Source organism: Tachyglossus aculeatus, chromosome Y4, assembly GCF_015852505.1.
Source record: "Tachyglossus aculeatus isolate mTacAcu1 chromosome Y4, mTacAcu1.pri, whole genome shotgun sequence".
In the NCBI taxonomy this organism is placed as follows: domain Eukaryota; kingdom Metazoa; phylum Chordata; class Mammalia; order Monotremata; family Tachyglossidae; genus Tachyglossus; species Tachyglossus aculeatus.
In genome coordinates, this window is record NC_052096.1 from 11,832,141 (window position 1) to 11,852,750 (window position 20,610).

General features: G+C 52.2%; 1 protein-coding gene across 1 annotated transcript in view; it reads left to right on the forward strand.

Annotated features, from left to right (window-relative positions):
- CHRNB2 (cholinergic receptor nicotinic beta 2 subunit) overlaps positions 1-19,917 on the forward strand; it is a 26,496-nt gene extending 6,579 nt beyond the window's left edge. The window contains exons 5-9 of the mRNA XM_038768486.1: positions 5,043-5,188; positions 9,680-9,724; positions 12,875-12,984; positions 14,743-15,580; positions 19,066-19,917. Coding sequence (XP_038624414.1) covers positions 5,043-5,188; positions 9,680-9,724; positions 12,875-12,984; positions 14,743-15,580; positions 19,066-19,227 — 1,301 coding nt within the window. The 3' untranslated portion in view covers positions 19,228-19,917. The remainder of the gene's footprint in view (positions 1-5,042; positions 5,189-9,679; positions 9,725-12,874; positions 12,985-14,742; positions 15,581-19,065) is intronic.
- Positions 19,918-20,610: the final 693 nt, after the last annotated feature.

A 20,610-nucleotide genomic window follows, 5' to 3' on the forward strand; every position in this document is an offset into this window, starting at 1 on the left:
CTGTTGGAGTGGAAGGGAGGAGGGACCCGGGGGGTGATTGGGGGGGGGAGGAATTTGGGGAGGGGGGGCGCCCGGGGTGGGACAGGCCGGTGGCCCCGGGAGGGACAGCCCACCCGCACAGCTCCAGGGCGAGAAGAAAAAGGGGAAGGGGGGGGGGGGTCCCGAGCAGAGAGACCCCCCCTACCCCCACCCCAGGCCCGGGGTTGAAGCCCCTCCCCCAGCCGAGGGGGACCCCCCCCAGCCCCCTCCTCCCCCTGGGTAAACTAAGGCGAGGCCGGCTCGGATGATAGCTCATTCATTCATCCAGTCGTATTGATGATTGAGCGCTGACGGTTCGTTCATTCATTCAGTGGGATTTATTGAGCGCTCACTGTGTGCAGAGCACTGTAATAAAATAATAATGACGATGGTATCTGTTAAACGCTTACTATATGCGGAGCACTGTTCTAAGCGCTGGATGATGGCATTTGTTAAGCGCTTACTATGTGCCAAGCACTGTTCTAAGCGCTGGATGACGGCATTTGTTAAGCTTACTATCAATCAATCAATCAATCAATCGTGTTTATTGAGCGCTTACTGTGTGCAGAGCACTGTACTAAGCAATTGGGAAGTACAAGTTGGCAAGATATAGAGACGGTCCCTACCCGACAGTGGGCTCACAGTCTAAAAGGGGGAGACAGGGAACAAAACCAAACATACTAACAAAATAAAATAAATAGAATAGATATGCACAAGTAAAATAAATAGAGTAATAAGTATGCACGAACATATATATATGTGCGGAGCACTGTTCTAAGCGCTGGATGATGGCATTTGTTAAGCGCTTAGTATGTGCCAAGCACTGTTCTAAGCGCTGGGGAGGTTGCAAGGTGATCAGGTTGTCCCACGGGGGGCTCACGGTTTTAATCCCCATTTTACAGATGAGGTCACCGAGGCCCAGAGAAGTGAAGTGACTCGCCCAAAGTCACACAGCTGACAGTTGGCGGAGCTGGGATTTGAACCCGTGCCCTCTGACTCCCAAGCCCGGGCTCTTTCCACTGAGCCACGTTGTATCGCTTAGAACAGTGCTTGGTACATAGTAAGCGCTTAACAAATACCAACATTATTATCATTAAGAAAATACCAGCTGATGAGTAGCGGAGCTGGGATTAGAACCCATGACCTTGTACTTCCCAAGCGCTTAGTACAGTGCTCTGCACACAATAAGCGCTCAATAAATACGATTGATGATGATGATGACCTCTGACTCTCAGCCAGTACTTATGGGGGGACGGGGCAGGGGCATTCATTCATTCATTCCATCGTATTTATTGAGCGCTTCCTGTGTGCGGAGCACTGGACTAAGCATTTGGGAAGGACAAGTCGGCAACATCGAGAGACGGTCCCTACCCAACAGCGGGCTTACAGTCTAGAAGGGAGAGACAGACGACACAACAGTCAGTCATTCCTTCGTTCAATCGTGTTTGTTGAGCACTTACTGAGCGCACAGCACTGGGCTAAGCGCTTGGAAAGTCCAATTAGGCAACAGATAGAGACCATCTCTCCCCAACAGCGGGCTCACAGTCTACAAGGGAGGGACAGACGACACAACAGTCAATCAGTCAGCCATTCCTTTGTTCAATCGTGTTTGTTGAGCACTTACTGAGCGCACAGCACTGGGCTAAGCGCTTGGAAAGTCCAATTAGGCAACAGATAGAGACCATCCCTCCCCAACAGCGGGCTCACAGTCTACAAGGGAGGGACAGACGACACAACAGTCAATCAGTCAGCCATTCCTTTGTTCAATCGTGTTTGTTGAGCACTTACTGAGCGCACAGCACTGGGCTAAGCGCTTGGAAAGTCCAATTAGGCAACAGATAGAGACCATCCCTACCCAACAGCGGGCTCACAGTCTAGAAGGAGAGACAGACGACACAACAGTCAGTCAGTCATTCCTTCGTTCAATCGTGTTTATTTAGCGCTTACTGAGCGCACAGCACTGGGCTAAGCGCTTGGAAAGTCCAATTAGGCAACACATAGGGACCATCACTCCCCAACAGCGGGCTCACAGTCTAGAAGGGAGGGACAGACGACACAACAGTCAGTCATTCCTTCGTTCAGTTGTATTAGTCGGTCATTCCTTCATTCAATCGCGTTTGTTGAGCACTTACTGAGCGCACAGCACTGGGCTAAGCGTTTGGAAAGTCCAATTAGGCAACAGATAGAGACCATCCCTCCCCAACAGCGGGCTCACAGTCTACAAGGGAGAGACAGACCACACAACAGTCAGTCAGTCAGTCATTCCTTCGTTCAATTGTATTTGTCAGTCAGTCATTCCTTCGTTCAATTGTATTTGAACAGACGACACAACAGTCAGTCAGTCAGTCAGACAGTCATTCCTTCGTTCAATCGTGTTTGTTGAGCACTTACTGAGCGCACAGCACTGGGCTAAGCGCTTGGAAAGTCCAATTAGGCAACAGATAGAGACCATCCCTACCCAACAGCGGGCTCACAGTCTAGAAGGAGAGACAGACGACACAACAGTCAGTCAGTCAGTCATTCCTTCATTCAATTGTATTAGTCATTCCTTCGTTCAGTCGCGTTTGTTGAGCACTTACTGAGCGCACAGCACTGGGCTAAGCGCTTGGAAAGTCCAGTTAGGCAACAGATAGAGACCATCCCTCCCCAACAGCGGGCTCACAGTCTAGAAGGGAGAGACAGACAACACAACAGTCAGTCATTCCTTCGTTCAATCGTGTTTGTTGAGCACTTACTGAACGCACAGCACTGGGCTAAGCGCTTGGAAAGTCCAATTAGGCAACAGATAGAGACCATCCCTCCCCAACAGCGGGCTCACAGTCTACAAGGGAGGGACAGACGACACAACAGTCAATCAGTCAGTCATTCCTTCATTTATTGAGCGCTTACTAGTACATGTCTACTACTCTATTTTATTCTGTTAATATGTTTTGTTGTCCGTCTCCCCCTCCTAGACTGTGAGCCCGATGTTGGGTAGGGACCGTCTCTAGATGTTGCCGATTTGTACTTCCCAAGCGCTTAGTCCAGTGCTCTGCACACTGTAAGCGCTCAATAAATGTGATTGAATGAATGAACTGAGCGCAGAGCACTGGGCTAAGCGCTTGGAAAGTCCAATTAGGCAACATCTAGAGATGGTCCCTACCCAACAGCGGGCTCACAGTCTAGAAGGGGGAGACAGACAACGAACCAACAACAGACAGGTCATCCTCCTCCTCTTCCTCCTCTTCCTCCTCCTCCTCCTCCTCCGCGGAGGCCCAGCCGGTGGTGTTGGGGCTGGGGAGGGGGCGCGTGGCTGAACCCCAAGGCCCGGGCCTGTGTCCCCTCGTCCCCCTCTCCATCCCCCCATCTTACCTCCTTCCCTTCCCCACAGCACCTGTATAGATGTATATATGTTTGTACAGATTTATTACTCTATTTATTTATTTATTTTACTTGTACATATCTATTCTATTTATTTTATTTTGTTAGTATGTTTGGTTTTGTTCTCTGTCTCCCCCTTTTAGACTGGGAGCCCGCTGTTGGGTAGGGACCGTCTCTATATGTTGCCAGCTTGTACTTCCCAAGCGCTTAGTACAGTGCTCTGCACACAGTAAGCGCTCAATAAATACAATTGATGATGATGATGATGATGATGATATGTATATAGGTTTGTAAATACGATTGATGATGATGATGATACGTATATAGGTTTGTACATATTTATTACTCTATAATAATAATAATAATGGCATTTATTAAGCGCTTACTATGTGCAAAGCACTGTTCTAAGCGCTGGAGAGGCTACAAGGTGATCAGGTTGCCCCACGGGGGGGCTCACAGTCTTAACCCCCATTTTCCAGATGAGGGAACTGAGGCACAGAGAAGTGAAGTGACTTGCCCAAAGTCACACAGCTGACAGTTGGAGGAGCTAGGATTTGAACCCATGACCATCATCATCATCATCAATCGTATTTACTGAGCGCTTACTGTGTGCAGAGCACTGTGCTAAGCGCTTGGGAAGTCCAAGTTGGCAACATATAGAGACAGTCCCTACCCAACAGCAGGCTCACAGTCTAGAAGGGGGAGGCAGAGAACAAAACCAAACATACTAACAAAATAAAATAAATAGAATAGATATGGACAAGTAAAATAAATAGAGTAATAAATCCGTACAAACATATCGTCATCATCAATCGTATTTATCGAGCGCTTACTATGTGCAGGGCACTGTACTAAGCGCTTGGGAAGTACAAATTGGCAACATCTAGAGACAGTCCCTACCCAACAGCAGGCTCACAGTCTAGAAGGGGGTGGCAGAGAACAAAACCAAACATACTAACAAAATAAAATAAATAGAATAGATATGGACAAGTAAAATAAATAGAGTAATAAATCCGTACAAACATATCGTCATCATCAATCGTATTTATCGAGCGCTTACTATGTGCAGGGCACTGTACTAAGCGCTTGGGAAGTACAAATTGGCAACATCTAGAGACAGTCCCTACCCAACAGTGGGCTCCCAGTCTAAAAGGGGGAGACAGAGAACAAAACCAAACATACTAACAAAATAAAATAAATAGAATAGATATGGACAAGTAAAATAAATAAATAAATAGAGTAATAAATATGTACAAACATATATACATATGTACAGGTGCTGTGGGGAAGGGAAGGAGGTAAGATGGGGGGATGGAGAGGGGGACGAGGGGGAGGCCCAAAGTCACCCACCTGACAACTGGCGGAGCCGGGATTTGAACCCCTGACCTCTGACTCCAAAACCCGGGCTCTTTCCACTGAGCCACGCGAACGACCTTTTTATTTATTATTTTACTTGTCCCTATCTATTCTATTTATTTTATTTTGTGAGTATGTTTGGTTCTGTTCTCCGTCTCCCCCTTTAAGACCGCGAGCCCGCTGTTGGGTAGGGACCGTCTCTAGATGTTGCCAACTTGGACTTCCCAAGCGCTTAGTCTGGCGCTCTGCACACAGTAAGCGCTCAATAAATGCGATCGATCGATTGATTGATTGTGTCCGGCGTGCAGGGGTCCTGCCCACGGCCACGGAGGAGCGTTTGGTGGAACACCTTTTGGACCCGGCCCGCTACAACAAGCTCATCCGCCCCGCGGCCAACGGCTCCCAGCTGGTCACCGTGCAGCTCATGGTCTCCCTGGCCCAGCTCATCAGCCTGGTCAGTCAGCCCCGGGGCTCATTATTATTATTAATTAACTAATGATGGTACTTAGTAAGCGCTTACTACGTGCCAAGCGCTGTTCTGAGCGCCGGGGAGGTTACAAGGTCATCAGGTTGTCCCACGGGGGGCTCCCAGTCTTCACCCCCATTTGACACATGAGGGAACTGAGGCCCAGAGAATAATAATAATAATAATGATGGCATTAATTAAGCGCTTACTATGTGCAAAGCACTGTTCTAAGCGCTGGGGAGGTTACAATAATAATAATGATGGCATTAATTAAGCGCTTACTATGTGCAAAGCACTGTTCTAAGCACTGGGGAGGTGACAAGGTGATCGGGTGTCCCACGTGAGGCTCACAGTCTTAATCCCCATTTGACACATGAGGGAACTGAGGCCCAGAGAATAATAATAATAATAATGATGGCATTAATTAAGCGCTTACTATGTGCAAAGCACTGTTCTAAGCGCCGGGGAGGTTACAAGGTGATCAGGTTGTCCCACGGGGTGCTCCCAATCTTCATCCCCATTTGACAGATGAGGTCACTGAGGCCCAGAGAATAATAATAATAATAATAATGATGGCATTTGTTAAGCGCTTACTATGTGCCAAGTGCTGTTCTAAGCGCCGGGGAGGTTACGAGGTGATGAGGTTGTCCCACGGGGGGCTCCCAGTCTTCATCCCCATTTGACAGATGAGGTCACTGAGGCCCAGAGAATAATAATAATAATAGTGATGGCATTTGTTAAGCGCTTACTATGTGCAAAGCGCTGTTCTAAGCGCCGGGGAGGTTACAAGGTGATCAGGTTGTCCCACGGGGTCTCCCAGTCTTCGTCCCCATTTGACAGATGAGGTCACTGAGGCCCAGAGAATAATAATAATAATAATGATGATGGCATTTATCAAGCGCTTACTATGTGCAAAGCACTGTTCTAAGCGCTGGGGAGGTTACAGGGTGATCAGGTTGTCCCACGGGGGACTCCCAGTCTTCACCCCCATTTGACAGATGAGGTTACTGAGGCCCAGAGAATAATAATAATAATAATGATGGCATTTATTAAGCGCTTACTATGTGCAAAGTGCTGTTCTAAGCGCCGGGGAGTTTAGATAATAATAATAATAATGATGGCATTAATTAAGCATTTTTACTATGTGCAAAGCACTGTTCTAAGCGCCGGGGAGGTTACAAGCTGATCAGGTTGTCCCACGGGGGGGCTCACAGTCTACATCCCCATTTGATGGATGAGGTCACTGAGGCCCAGAGAATAATAATAATAATAATAATGATGGCATTTGTTAAGCGCTTACTGTGTGCAAAGTGCTGTTCTAAGCGCTGGGGAGGTTACAATAATAATAATAATGATGGCATTAATTAAGCGCTTACTATGTACAAAACACTGTTCTAAGCGCCGGGGAGGTTACGAGGTGATGAGGTTGTCCCACGGGGGGCTCCCAGTCTTCATCCCCATTTGACGGATGAGGGAACTGAGGCCCAGAGAATAATAATAATAATAATGATGGCATTTATTAAGCGCCTACTATGTGCAAAGCGCTGTACTAAGCACCGGGGAGGTTACGAGGTGATGAGGTTGTCCCCCGGGGGGCTCCCAGTCTTCATCCCCATTTGACAGATGAGGGAACTGAGGCCCAGAGAATAATAATAATAATAATGATGGCATTTGTTAAGCGCTTACTATGTGCAAAGCGCTGTTCTAAGCGCCGGGGAGGTTACAAGGTGATCAGGTTGTCCCACGGGGGGCTCTCAGTCTTCGTCCCCATTTGACAGATGAGGTCACGGAGGCCCAGAGAATAATAATAATAATAATGATGGCATTTATTAAGCGCTTACTATGTGCATAACGCTGTTCTAAGCGCCGGGGAGGTTACGAGGTGATGAGGTTGTCCCACGGGGGGCTCCCAGTCTTCATCCCCATTTGACAGATGAGGTCACTGAGGCCCAGAGAATAATAATAATAATAATGATGGCATTTATTAAGCGCTTACTATGTGCAAAGCGCTGTTCTAAGCGCCGGGGAGGTTACAAGGGGATCAGGTTGTCCCACGGGGGGCTCACAGTCTTCATCTCCATTTGACAGATGAGGTCCTGAGGCCCAGAGAATAATAATGATAATAATGATGGCATTTGTTAAGCGCTTACTATGTGCAAAGTGCTGTTCTAAGCGCTGGGGAGGCTACAATAATAATAATAATAATGATGGCATTGATTAAGCGCTTACTATGTGCAAAGCTCTGTTCTAAGCGCCGGGGAGGTGACAAGGTGATCAGGTTGTCCCACGGGGGGCTCCCAGTCTTCATCTCCATTTGACAGATGAGGTCACTGAGGCCCAGAGAATAATAATAATAACAGTGATGGCATTTGTTAAGCGCTTACTGTGTGCAAAGTGCTGTTCTAAGCGCTGGGGAGGTTACAATAATAATAATAATGATGGCATTAATTAAGCGCTTACTATGTGCAAAGCTCTGTTCTAAGCGCCGGGGAGGTGACAAGGTGATCAGGTTGTCCCACGGGGGGCTCCCAGTCTTCATCCCCATTTGACAGATGAGGTCACTGAGGCCCAGAGAATAATAATAATAATAATGACAGCATTTATTAAGCGCTTACTATGTGCAAAGTGCTGTTCTAAACGCTGGGGAGGTTACAATAATAATAATAATGATGGCATTAATTAAGCGCTTACTATGTGCAAAGCACTGTTCTAAGCGCTGGGGAGGTGACAAGGTGATCAGGTGTCCCACGTGAGGCTCACAGTCTTAATCCCCATTTGACACATGAGGGAACTGAGGCCCAGAGAATAATAATAATAATAATGATGGCATTTATTAAGCGCCTACTATGTGCAAAGCACTGTTCTAAGCGCCGGGGAGGTTACAAGGTGATCAGGTTGTCCCACGGGGGGCTCCCAGTCTTCGTCCCCATTTGACAGATGAGGTCACTGAGGCCCAGAGAATAATAATAATAATAATGATGGCATTTATTAAGCGCTTACTATGTGCATAACGCTGTTCTAAGCGCCGGGGAGGTTACAAGGTGATGAGGTTGTCCCCCGGGGGGCTCCCAGTCTTCAACCCCATTTGACAGATGAGGTCACTGAGGCCCAGAGAATAATAATAATAATAATGATGGCATTTATTAAGCGCTTCCTATGTGCAAAGCACTGTTCTAAGCGCTGGGGAGGTTACAAGGTGATCAGGTTGTCCCATGGGGGGATCCCAGTCTTCATCCCCATTTGACAGATGAGGGAACTGAGGCCCAGAGAAGTGAAGTGTCTTGCCCATAGTCACCCAGCTAACTGGCGGAGCCGGGAGTTGAACCCATGACCTCTGACTCCAAAGCCCGGGCTCTTTTCCGCTGAGCCACGCTGCTTCTCTACATGCACATTCATTCAATCGTATTTATTGAGCGCTTACTGTGTGCAGAGCACTGTACTAAGCGCTTGTGTCACGTGTGCCGGATGACGGGGGACGCCTGACGCGGGGCGGGAGGACACTGTAATGGAGACGTGGGAGTGCAGACCTGGCGACCATAATAATAATAATAATCAATCAATCGTATTTATTGAGCGCTTACTGTGTGCAGAGCACTGTACTAAGCGCTTGTGTCACATAGAGAAGCAGCGTAGCTCAGCGGAAAGAGCCCGGGCTTTGGAGCCAGAGGTCATGGGTTCAAATCCCGGCTCCGCCAGATGTCAGCTGGGTGACTTTGGGCAAGTCACTTCACTTCTCCGTGCCTCAGTTCCCTCATCTGTAAAATGGGGATTAAGACTGTGACCCCCATGTGGGACAACCTGATCACCTTGTATCCCCCCTCAGCGCTTAGAACAGTGCTCTGCACATAGTAAGCGCTCAACAAATGCCATTATTATTATTATTATTATATGTGTTGGATGACGGGACGCCTGACGCAGGGCGGGAGGACACTGTAATGGAGACGTGGGAGCGCAGACCTGGCGACCATAATAATCAATCAGTCAATCAATCAATCGTATTTATTGAGCGCTTACTATGTGCAGAGCACTGTACTAAGCGCTTGGGAAGTACAAATTGGCAACACATAGAGACAGTCCCTCCCCAACAGTGGGTTCACAGTCTAAAAGGGGGAGACAGAGAACAGAACCAAACATACCAACAAAATAAAATAAATAGGATAGAAATGTACAAGTAAAATAAATAAATAAATAATAATTATTAATATATAAATTAATAATAATGATGATGGCATTTATTAAGCGCTTACTACGTGCAAAGCGCTGTTCTAAGCGCCAGGGAGGTTACAAGGTGATGAGGTGGTCCCACGGGGGGCTCCCAGTCTTCATCCCCATTTGGCAGGGGGGCAGGGGCGGCCTGGTTATGTTGCCAACTTGGACTTCCCAAGCGCTTAGTACAGTGCTCTGCACACTGGAAGCGCTCAATAAATAGGATTGATGATGATGATGATGATGGTTCTCAGCGGGCCCCCTCTGTTCCAGCACGAGCGGGAGCAGATCATGACCACCAACGTCTGGCTGACCCAGGTGAGCGACCCGTCCCCTACCCCTCCCTCCTCATTCCTTTACTCGGTGGCATTTATTGGCCTCCTCCCTCCTCATTCCTTTACTCGGTGGCACTTATTGGCCGCCCCCCTCCTCAGTCACTCATCCAGTGGCCTTTATTGAGCGCTTACGGGACGCAGGGCCGAGCGGTCGGGAGAGGACAACACAGCGTGGCTCGGTGGAAAGAGCCCGGGCTTTGGAGTCCGTGGTCGTGGGTTCAAATCCCGGCTCCGCCAGTGGCCAGCTGGGTGACCGTGGGCAAGTCGCTTCTCTGGGCCTCAGTGACCTCATCTGGAAAATGGGGATTAAGACTGTGAGCCCCCCGTGGGGCAGCCTGATCACCTTGTATCCCCCCAGCGCTTAGAACGGTGCTTGGCACATAGTAAGCGCTTAATACATGCCATTAAAAAAAAAAAAACCACACACGCAACAGGAAACGGATACATTCCCTGCCCAGCTTGGGAGAGGACAATATGGGTACAGCGCTTAGAACAGTGCTTGGCACATAGTAAGCGCTTAATACATGCCATTAAAAAAAAAAAAAACCACACACGCAACAGGAAACGGATACATTCCCTGCCCAGCTTGGGAGAGGACAATATGGGTACAGCGCTTAGAACAGTGCTTGGCACATAGTAAGCGCTTAATAAATGCCATTTAAAAAAAAAAAAACCACACACGCAACAGGAAACGGATACATTCCCTGCCCAGCTTGGGAGAGGACAATATGGGTACAGCGCTTAGAACAGTGCTTTGCACACAGGAAGCGCTTAACAAATGCCATCGTTATTATTATTAATTAATTAACGATGGTATTTATTAAGCGCCTACTACGTGCCAAGCACCGTTCTAAGCGCTGGGGAGGTTACAAGGTGATCCGGTTGTCCCACGGGGGGGCTCAGTCTTCACCCCCATTTTCCGGATGAGGAAACTGAGGCCCAGAGAAGTGAAGTGACTTGCTCAAAGTCACCCAGCTAAGGGGTGGAGCCGGGATTTGAACCCATGACCGCTGACTCCAAAGCCCGGGCTCTTTCCACCGAGCCACGCTGCTTCTCCGTACAACAGACACGTTCCCTGCCCACAACGAGCTGACAGTCTAGAGGCCGGGAGACGGACGTAAGTAATTATAATAACGATGGCATTTATTAAGCGCTTACTATGTTAGAAATAAATGATGGCTGTGGACATTAGAGAAGCGGCCGGGCTCAGTGGAAAGAGCCCGGGCTTTGGAGTCGGAGGTCGTGGGTTCGAATCCCGGCTCCGCCACTCGTCAAGCTGTGTGACTTTGGGCGAGTCGTTTCACTTCTCTGGGCCTCAGTCACCCCATCTGTAAAATGGGGATTGACTGTGAGCCCCCCGGGGGACAAGCTGATCACCTTGTAACCTCCCCAGCGCTTAGAACAGTGCTTGGCACATAGTAAGCGCTTAATAAATGCCACCAGCATCATCATTACGAGCAAATCAGTTTGGACACAGTCCTTGTCCCATGTGGAGCTCCCAGTTTCAAATCCCATTTTCCAGACGAGGGAACTGAGGCCGAGAGAAGTGAAAGTGACCTGCCCGAGGTCCCGCAGCAGACGAGGGGATCAGGATTAGAACCCATGACCACCAGACTTCCGGGCCCGGGCTGTAGCCACTAGGCCACTCTGCTTCATACCTGTCATTTATTTCTGTTCAAGCGCTTAGTCCACTGCTGTGCACACAGTAAGCGCTCAATAAATACTCAGAGAATATTAAATATTAATTTATTATATTAAGTAATATTAAATATTAAATACTGCTCAGAGAAGCAGCGTGGCTCAGTGGAAAGAGCTCGGGCTTTGGAGTCAGAGGTCATGGGTTCGAATCCCGCTCCGCCACTTGTCAGCTGGGTGACTTTGGGCAAGTCACTGCCCAATGGAAAGAGCCTGGGCTTGGGAGCCAGAGGTCGTGGGTTCAAATCCCGGCTCCGCCACTTGTCAGCTGGGTGACTTTGGGCAGGTCACTTCACTTCTCTGGGCCTCAGTTACCTCATCTGTCAAATGGGGATTAAGACTGTGAGCCCCCCGTGGGACAACCTGATCACCTTGTATCTCCCCCCACCCCCCCCAAGGTCACACAGCTGACAGTTGGCAGAGACAGGATTGTAAGTGCTTAACAGATAATAATAATAATGATGATGATGGCATTTGTTAAGCGCTTACTATGTGCAAAGCACTGTTCGGTATATAACACGATCAGGTTGTCCCACGTGGGGCTCTCGGTCAATCCCCATTTTACAGATCATCATCATCATCATCATCAATCGTATTTATTGAGCGCTTACTGTGTGCAGAGCACTGTACTAAGCGCTTGGGAAGTCCAAGTTGGCAACATAGAGAGACAGTCCCTACCCAACAGTGGGCTAAGTGCTTAACAGATAATAATAATAATAATGATGATGATGGCATTTGTTAAGCGCTTACTATGTGCAAAGCACTGTTCGGTATATAACACGATCAGGTTGTCCCACGTGGGGCTCTCGGTCAATCCCCATTTTACAGATCATCATCATCATCATCATCAATCGTATTTATTGAGCGCTTACTGTGTGCAGAGCACTGGACTAAGCGCTTGGGAAGTCCAAGTTGGCAACATAGAGAGACGGTCCCTACCCGACAGTGGGCTTACAGTCTAAAAGGGGGAGCAGGGATTTATTTTATTTTGTTAGTATGTTTGGTTTTGTTCTCCGTCTCCCCCTTTTAGACTGGGAGCCCACTGTTGGGTAGGGACCGTCTCTAGATGTTGCCAACTTGGACTTCCCAAGCGCTTAGTCCAGTGCTCTGCACATAGTAAGCGCTCAATAAATACGATTGATGATGATATCTATTCTATTTGTTTTATTTTGTTAGTATGTTTGGTTTTGTTCTCTGTCTCCCCCTTTTAGACTGTGAGCCCACTGGTGGGTAGGGACTGTCTCTAGATGTTGCCAATTTGTACTTCCCAAGCGCTTAGTCCAGTGCTCTGCACATAGTAAGCGCTCAATAAATACAATTGATGATGATGATGAAAACCAAACACGCTAACAGATGAGGTAACTGAGGCTCAGAGAAGTTGAGTGACTTGCCCAAAGTCACCCAGCTGACATTACCGCCACCCCCACCGCCTCCCCAGGAGTGGGAAGACTACCGCCTCACTTGGAAGCCGGAGGAGTTCGACAACATGAAGAAAGTCCGGCTGCCGTCCAAGCACATCTGGCTGCCGGACGTCGTCCTCTATAACAAGTAGGGAACCGGAGGACGACGGGGCGGGGAGGCCTCTTCCCTGCCGTGCCCCGGTCGCCCGACTGAGGGAAGGACGGGATGACGGGGATGAGGGGGGACGGGATGACGGGGATGGAGGGGTGGATCCGGACCGACCCGCGGGGGAGGCGGGATGGTCGGTCCGGACGGGGAGCGGGTGAATCCGGGCGGACGGACGGCCTGGTGAGCACGTGGACGGAGAGGCGAGGCCTGTCTCGGGACGGACGGTCCCGGGGGGCGAGTCCGGACTCACGGACGGACGGACGGACGGACGGAGTGAGTCGGGGGGAAGCTGAGGCTCAGAGAGGCCGAGGGCAATCCGCCCCCCGGACCCCACGGCGAGCCGAAGGGGAGACGCGGGGCATCCCCCCGACCCCTCTTTCATCATCATCATCATCATCAATCGTATTTATTGAGCGCTTACTATGTGCAGAGCGCTGGACTAAGCGCTTGGGAAGTCCAAATTGGCAACATCTAGAGACAGTCCCTACCCACCAGTGGGCTCACAGTCTAAAAGGGGGAGACAGAGAACAAAACCAAACATACTAACAAAAGAAAATAAATCCCGTCCGAGCCCCGACACCCGCCGGTTCCCACCGGCCCTAGCAGCCCGGATTCCCCACATCTCCGGGACGGACGGACGGACGGACGGACGGACGGAGTGAGTCGGGGGGAAGCTGAGGCTCAGAGAGGCCGAGGGGAATCCGCCCCCCAGGCCCCACGGCGGGGCCGAAGGGGAGACGCGGGGCGTCCCCCCGACCCCTCTTTCATCATCATCATCATCGATCGTATTTATTGAGCGCTTACTATGTGCAGAGCGCTGGACTAAGCGCTTGGGAAGTCCAAATTGGCAACATCTAGAGACGGTCCCTACCCACCAGTGGGCTCACAGTCTAAAAGGGGGAGACGGAGAACAAAACCAAACATACTAACAAGATAAAATAAATCCCGTCCGAGCCCCCACACCCGCCGGTTCCCACCGGCCCTAGCAGCCCGGATTCCCCACATCTCCGGGACGGACGGACGGACGGAGTGAGTCGGGGGGAAGCTGAGGCTCAGAGAGGCCGAGGGGACTCCGCCCCCCGGGCCCCACGGCGGAGCCCAAGGGGAGACGCGGGGCGTCCCCCCGACCCCTCTATCGTCATCATCATCATCATCGACCGTATTTATTGAGCGCTTACTGTGTGCAGAGCGCTGGACTAAGCGCTTGGGAAGTCCAAATTGGCAACATCTAGAGACGGTCCCTACCCACCAGTGGGCTCACAGTCTAAAAGGGGGAGACGGAGAACAAAACCAAACATTTATTTATTTATTTATTTATTTATTTATTTTGCTTGTACATTTCTATCCTATTTATTTTATTTTGTTGGTATGTTTGGTTCTGTTCTCTGTCTCCCCCTTTTAGACTGTGAGCCCACTGTTGGGTAGGGACCGTCTCTATGTGTTGCCAATTTGGACTTCCCAAGCGCTTAGTACAGTGCTCTGCACATAGTAAGCGCTCAATAAATACGATTGATCGATTGATCGATTGAAACATACTAACAAAATAGAATAAATCCCGTCCGAGCCCCCACACCCGGCGGTTCCCACCGGCCCTGGCGGCCCGGATTCCCCCCGTCTCCGGGCGGGAGGCCGGGGGCCGGCCAGGATGACCTCCAGCGAGTCCTTTCTGCCCGTGTCTCTTCCCGCCCCCCTCCACGGTGACCCCCCGGTGCGGCGGCGGCGGCGGCGGCGGGACAGCGCGGACGGCATGTACGAGGTGTCCTTCTACTCCAACGCGGTGGTGTCCCACGACGGCTCCATTTTCTGGCTGCCCCCGGCCATCTACAAGAGCGCCTGCCGCATCGAGGTGCGGCACTTCCCCTTCGACCAGCAGAACTGCACGCTGAAATTCCGCTCCTGGACGTACGACGGGCGCGAGATGGACCTGGTGCTGAAGAGCGAGGCGGCCAGCCTGGACGACTTCACGCCCAGCGGCGAGTGGGACATCGTGGCCCTGCCCGGGCGGCGCCACGCGGGGCCGGGCCCCGCGGCCTACGTGGACATCACCTACGACTTCGTCCTCCGCCGCAAGCCCCTCTTCTACACCATCAACCTCATCGTGCCCTGCGTCCTCATCACCAGCCTGGCCATCCTGGTCTTCTACCTGCCGTCGGACTGCGGCGAGAAGATGACCCTGTGCATCTCCGTCCTGCTGGCCCTCACCGTCTTCCTGCTGCTCATCTCCAAGATCGTGCCGCCCACCTCGCTGGACGTGCCCTTGGTGGGCAAGTACCTCATGTTCACCATGGTCCTGGTCACCTTCTCCATCGTCACCAGCGTCTGCGTGCTCAACGTCCACCACCGGTCCCCGGCCACGCACGCCATGGCCCCCTGGGTCCGGGCCTTGTTCTTGGAACGGCTGCCCGCCCTGCTCTTCATGCGGCCCCCGCGCCGGGGGCGACCGCCGGGCCGGGAGGCCGGGACGCCCGGGAAGGAGCCCCGCGGACCGCCCTGCCGCTGCGGGGGGCTGGGAGAGGCGGTGGACGGGGTCCGCTTCATCGCCAGCCGCATGAAAGGCGAGGACGACGACCAGAGCGTGAGTGACGGATGGGGCGGCCGATGAGGGGGCAGGGTGGGGGGCTGATACGGGACCAGCTTGCTGCTTCCTGCTCCTCCTCTGGGTGATACGGGATGAGCTTGCTGCTTCCTGCTCCTCTGGGGACTCCGGGTGATACAGGATGAGCTTGCTGCTTCCTGCTCCTCTGGGGACTCCGGGTGATACAGGATGAACTTGCTGCTTTCTGCTCCTCTGTGGACTCTGGGTGATACAGGATGAGCTTGCTGCTTCCTGCCCTTCTGGGAACTCAAGGTGATACAGGATGAGCTTGCTGTTTCCTGATCCTCTGGAGATCAGGGGCAGGGGAGAGGTGGGGGGTGGGGTGATACAGGATGAGCTTCCTGCTTCCTGTTCCTCTGGGGACTCCAGGTGATACAGGATGAGCTTGCTGCTTCCTGCTCCTCTGGGGACTCCGGGTGATACAGGATGAGCTTGCTGCTTCCTGCTCCTCTGGGGACTCGAGGTGATACAGGACGAGCTTGCTGCTTCCTGCTCCTCTGGAGACCAGGGGCAGGGTGATACAGGATGAGCTTGCTGCTTTCTGCTCCTCTGGGGACTCCAGGTGATACAGGATGAGCTTGCTGCTTTCTGCTCCTCTGTGGACTCCAGGTGATAGAGGATGAGCATGGTGCTTCCTGCTCCTCTGGGGACTCGAGGTGATACAGGATGAGCATGCTGCTTCCTGCTCCTCTGGGGACTCGAGGTGATACAGGACGAGCTTGCTGCTTCCTGCTCCTCTGGAAACCAGGGGCAGGGAAGGAGAGGTGAGGGGCAGGGTGATACAGGATGAGCTTGCTGCTTCCTGCTCCTCTGTGGACTCCAGGTGATACAGGATGAGCTTGCTGCTTCCTGCTCCTTTGGGGACACTGGGTGATACAGGACGAGAATGCTGCTTCCTGATCCTCTGGGGGCTCCAGGTGATAGAGGATGAGCTTGCTGCTTCCTGCTCCTCTGGGGACTTGAGGTGATACGGGATGAGCTTGCTGCTTCCTGCTCCTCTGGAGACCAGGGGCAGGGAAGGAGAGGCGGGCTGCGGGGTGATACAGGATGAGCTTGCTGCTTCCTGCTTCTCTGGGGACTCCAGGTGATACAGGACGAGCTTGCTGTTTCCTGCCCCTCTGGGGACTCCAGGTGATACAGGATGAGCTTGCTGCTTCCTGCTCCTCTGGAGACCAGGGGCAGGGAAGGAGAGGTGGGCTGCGGGGTGATACAGGATGAGCTTGCTGCTTCCTGCTCCTCCTCTGGGAACTCGAGGTGATACAGGATGAGCTTGCTGCTTTCTGCTCCTCGTGGACTCTGGGTGATACAGGATGAGCTTGCTGCTTCCTGCTCCTCTGGGGACTCCGGGTGATACAGGATGAGCTTGCTGCTTCCTGCCCTCTGGGGATTCTAGGTGATACAGGACGAGCTTGCTGCTTCCTGCCCCACTGGGGACTTCAGGTGATACAGGATGAGCTTGCTGCTTCCTGCTCCTCTGGTGACTCCGGGTGATCAGGATGAGCTTGCTGCTTCCTGCTCCTCTGGGGACTCCGGGTGATACAGGATGAGCTTGCTGCTTCCTGCCCCACTGGGGACTCCAGGTGATACAGGACGAGCTTGCTGCTTCCTGCTCATCTGGGGACTCCGGGTGATACAGGATGAGCTTGCTGCTTCCTGCCCTTCTGGGAACTCGAGGTGATACAGGATGAGCCTGCTGCTTCCTGCTCCTCTGGAGACCAGGGGCAGGGAAGGAGAGGTGGGGTGTGGGGTGATACAGGATGAGGTTGCTGCTTCCTGCTCCTCTGGGGACTTGAGGTGATACAGGATGAGCTTGCTGCTTCCTGCCCCTCTGGGGACTCGAGGTGATACAGGATGAACTTGCTGTTTCCTGGTCCTCTGGAGACCAGGTGCAGGGAAGGAGAGGTGGGGTGCGGGGTGATACAGGATGAGCTTGCTGCTTCCTGATCCTCTGGGGACTCCAGGTGATACAGGATGAGCTTGCTGCTTCCTGCCCCTCTGGGGACTCGAGGTGATACAGGACGAGCTGGCTGTTTCCTGGTCCTCTGGAGATCAGGGGCAGGGAAGGAGAGGCGGGGTGCGGGGAGATACAGGATGAGCTTGCTGCTTCCTTCTCCTCTGGGGACTCCAGGTGATACAGGACGAGCATGCTGCTTCCTGATCCTCTGGGGACTCCGGGTGATACAGGATGAGCTTGCTGCTTCCTGCCCCTCTGGGGACTCCGGGTGATACAGGATGAGCTTGCTGCTTCCTGCTCCTCTGGGGACTCGAGGTGATACAAGAGAGGCAGCGTGGCTCAGTGGAAAGACCATGGAGTCAAAAGTCATAGGTTCTAATCCTGTCCCGTCGCTTGTCACCTGGGTGACTTCGGCCAAGTCATTTAACTTCCCTGTGACAGTTACCTCATCTGTAAAACGGATCGTAAGACTGTAAGCCTCACATGGGACAACCTGATCACCTTGTATCCCCCCCCAGCGCTTAGAACAGTGCTTTGCACATAGTAAGCGTTTAAAAAAATGCCACTAATATTATTAAAGGACGGTGTTGCTGCTTCCTGCTCCTCTGGAGACCCAATGTAATCATAATACTTATGGTCCTTATTAAGGGCTTACTAGGTGCCAAGCGCTGTTCTAAGCACCGGGGCAGATACAAATTAATCGGATTGGGCACCATCCCTGCCCCACCTGGGGCTCCCAGTCTTCACCCCCATTTCCCAGATGAGGGAACTGAGGCTCAGAGAAGCGAAGTGACTGGCCCAAGGTCACACAGCAGACCGAGGATTAGAACCCAGGTCCCTTTGACTCTTAGGCCCATGCTTTTTTCGCCAAGCCACGCTGTTTCTTGTGGGATGTTTGAGGGAGAGGGGGCTGCTCCACTGGACATCCGGCTCATCCTGGAAAATGTTGAGGAGAGCGGGAAGGGACATGGGGCCAAACGGGGGTCAAAGGGCAAGAATGAACCGGGCTGACCTGTTTCCTCTTCCTATGGAGTGGGGGCACTTTCTGCGGCTGCCCCATATATAGTAATTATAATAATAGTATTTGTTAAGTGCTTACCACGTGCCAGGCACTGTACTAAGCGCTGGGGTGGGTACAAGTGGGGTGAGCCCATTGTTGGGTAGGGATCGCCTCTATCTGTTGCCGAATTGCGCCTTCCAAGCGCTTAGTACAGCGCTCTGCACCCCGTAAGCGCTCAATAAATACAACCGAATGAGTTGGGACAGTCCCCGTCCCACCTGGGGCCCCCAGGCTCAATCCCCGTTTTCCAGATGAGGGAACTGAGGCCCCCAAAAGTGAAGTGACTCGCCTAGGGTCCCAGCAGCGGAGGCAGGATTAGAATCCATGACCTTCTGACTCCCAGGCGCAAGTCACCGCGCCCTGCGATCATTCTTAAAAATTATTTTTTTAGTTTTCCTTCCCCGATCCTGGAGCTAGGACCCCAGCTCCCTTTCCTTGTCCCCCCACCAGGTGAGCGAGGACTGGAAGTACGTCGCCATGGTGATCGACCGCCTGTTCCTGTGGATCTTCGTGTTCGTCTGCGTGTTCGGCACCGTGGGCATGTTCCTACAGCCCCTCTTCCTCCAGAACCGCACGGCCCACGGCCTGCTGCCCGCGGCTCCCCGTGAATGAAGCCCCGTCCCCCCGGGGAATGGCTGGAGGCCCGGGGGTCCGGTCAGTCACGAAGGAACGGCTGGGTCAGGGGAGGATCGGGAAAAAAGGGAGTCAGGGGGTGTCACGAGGCCCGTGCTCGGTCGCTGTGGGGAGATGGAAGCTGAGCTAAATGTCCAGCTCCAGAAGCAACCCCAACCACCCCAAAACAATGGCCGGGGAAGGGGTCTCTCTCCTTCGACGGATGCGACCACCCTCCCCAGGGCAGGGAGCAAAGGGAAGTCAATCGTATTTATTGAGCGACCCTAGGGGTCATCCAGTCCATCCCCCGGCCTCCCAACGGGCAGACAACATGCCCACTCCCCCCTCCTTGGCCTTTTCCTCTCCAGGCCGGATCCCTCCCGGGGGTCCTTCCTCCTCGGCCCCCCTGGACCCGGCCGACCTTGACCTCTGACCCCAGACGGCCACAGCCTCGGCCCAACACCCAGGGGAGGGACAGAGGGAGACGGGATGCGACCCCTGCCCCGCGGGGAGACCTGAAAGTGCACACGCACGCCTGCACACTCCCAAATCTGGGATGAGCATGGCCCCAGCCCCTTCCCCACCTCGGCTTTCCCTTCCCTCGGTCTCCCCCTTTTCCTAACCCCTCCACTTTTGCCCCTCTGCCCTTCACTCCCCCCATAACTGTGGAATAAACCCCAGTGGATGCTCGCTTGTCTCTTCTTTATAATAATAATAATGGCATTTATTAAGCGCTATGTGCAAAGCACTGTTCTAAGCGCTGGGGAGGTTACAAGGTGATCAGGTTGTCCCACGTGGGGCTCACAGTCTTAATCCCCATTTTATTATTATTATTTATTATTATTAGCTCGCTTGTCTCTTCTTTACAATAATAATGGCATTTATAAAGCGCTTACTATGTGCAAAGGCACTGTTCTAAGCGCTGGGGAGGTTACAAGGTGATCAGGTTGTCCCACGTGGGGCTCACAGTCTTAATCCCCATTTTATTATTATTATTTATTATTATTATTAGCTCGCTTGTCTCTTCTTTATAATAATAATAATGGCATTTATTAAGCGCTTACTATGTGCAAAGCACTGTTCAAAGCGCTGGGGAGGTTACAAGGTGATCAGGTTGTCCCACGGGGGGCTCAGTCTTAATCCCCATTTTCCAGATGAGGTAACTGAGGCACAGAGAAGTGAAGTGACTTGCCCAAGGTCACACAGCGGCCATGTGGTGGGGCTGGGATTCAAACCCATGACCTTTATCCGCAGGGCTGCACTCCCACGGGTGGGACGAGGTCGGGGGACGCCTCTGCCACATCCGCTGGGTGACCTTGGGCAGGTCGCTTCCCTTCTCCGGGCCTCAGTTCCCTCGCCTGGAAAATGGGGATGAAGACTGGG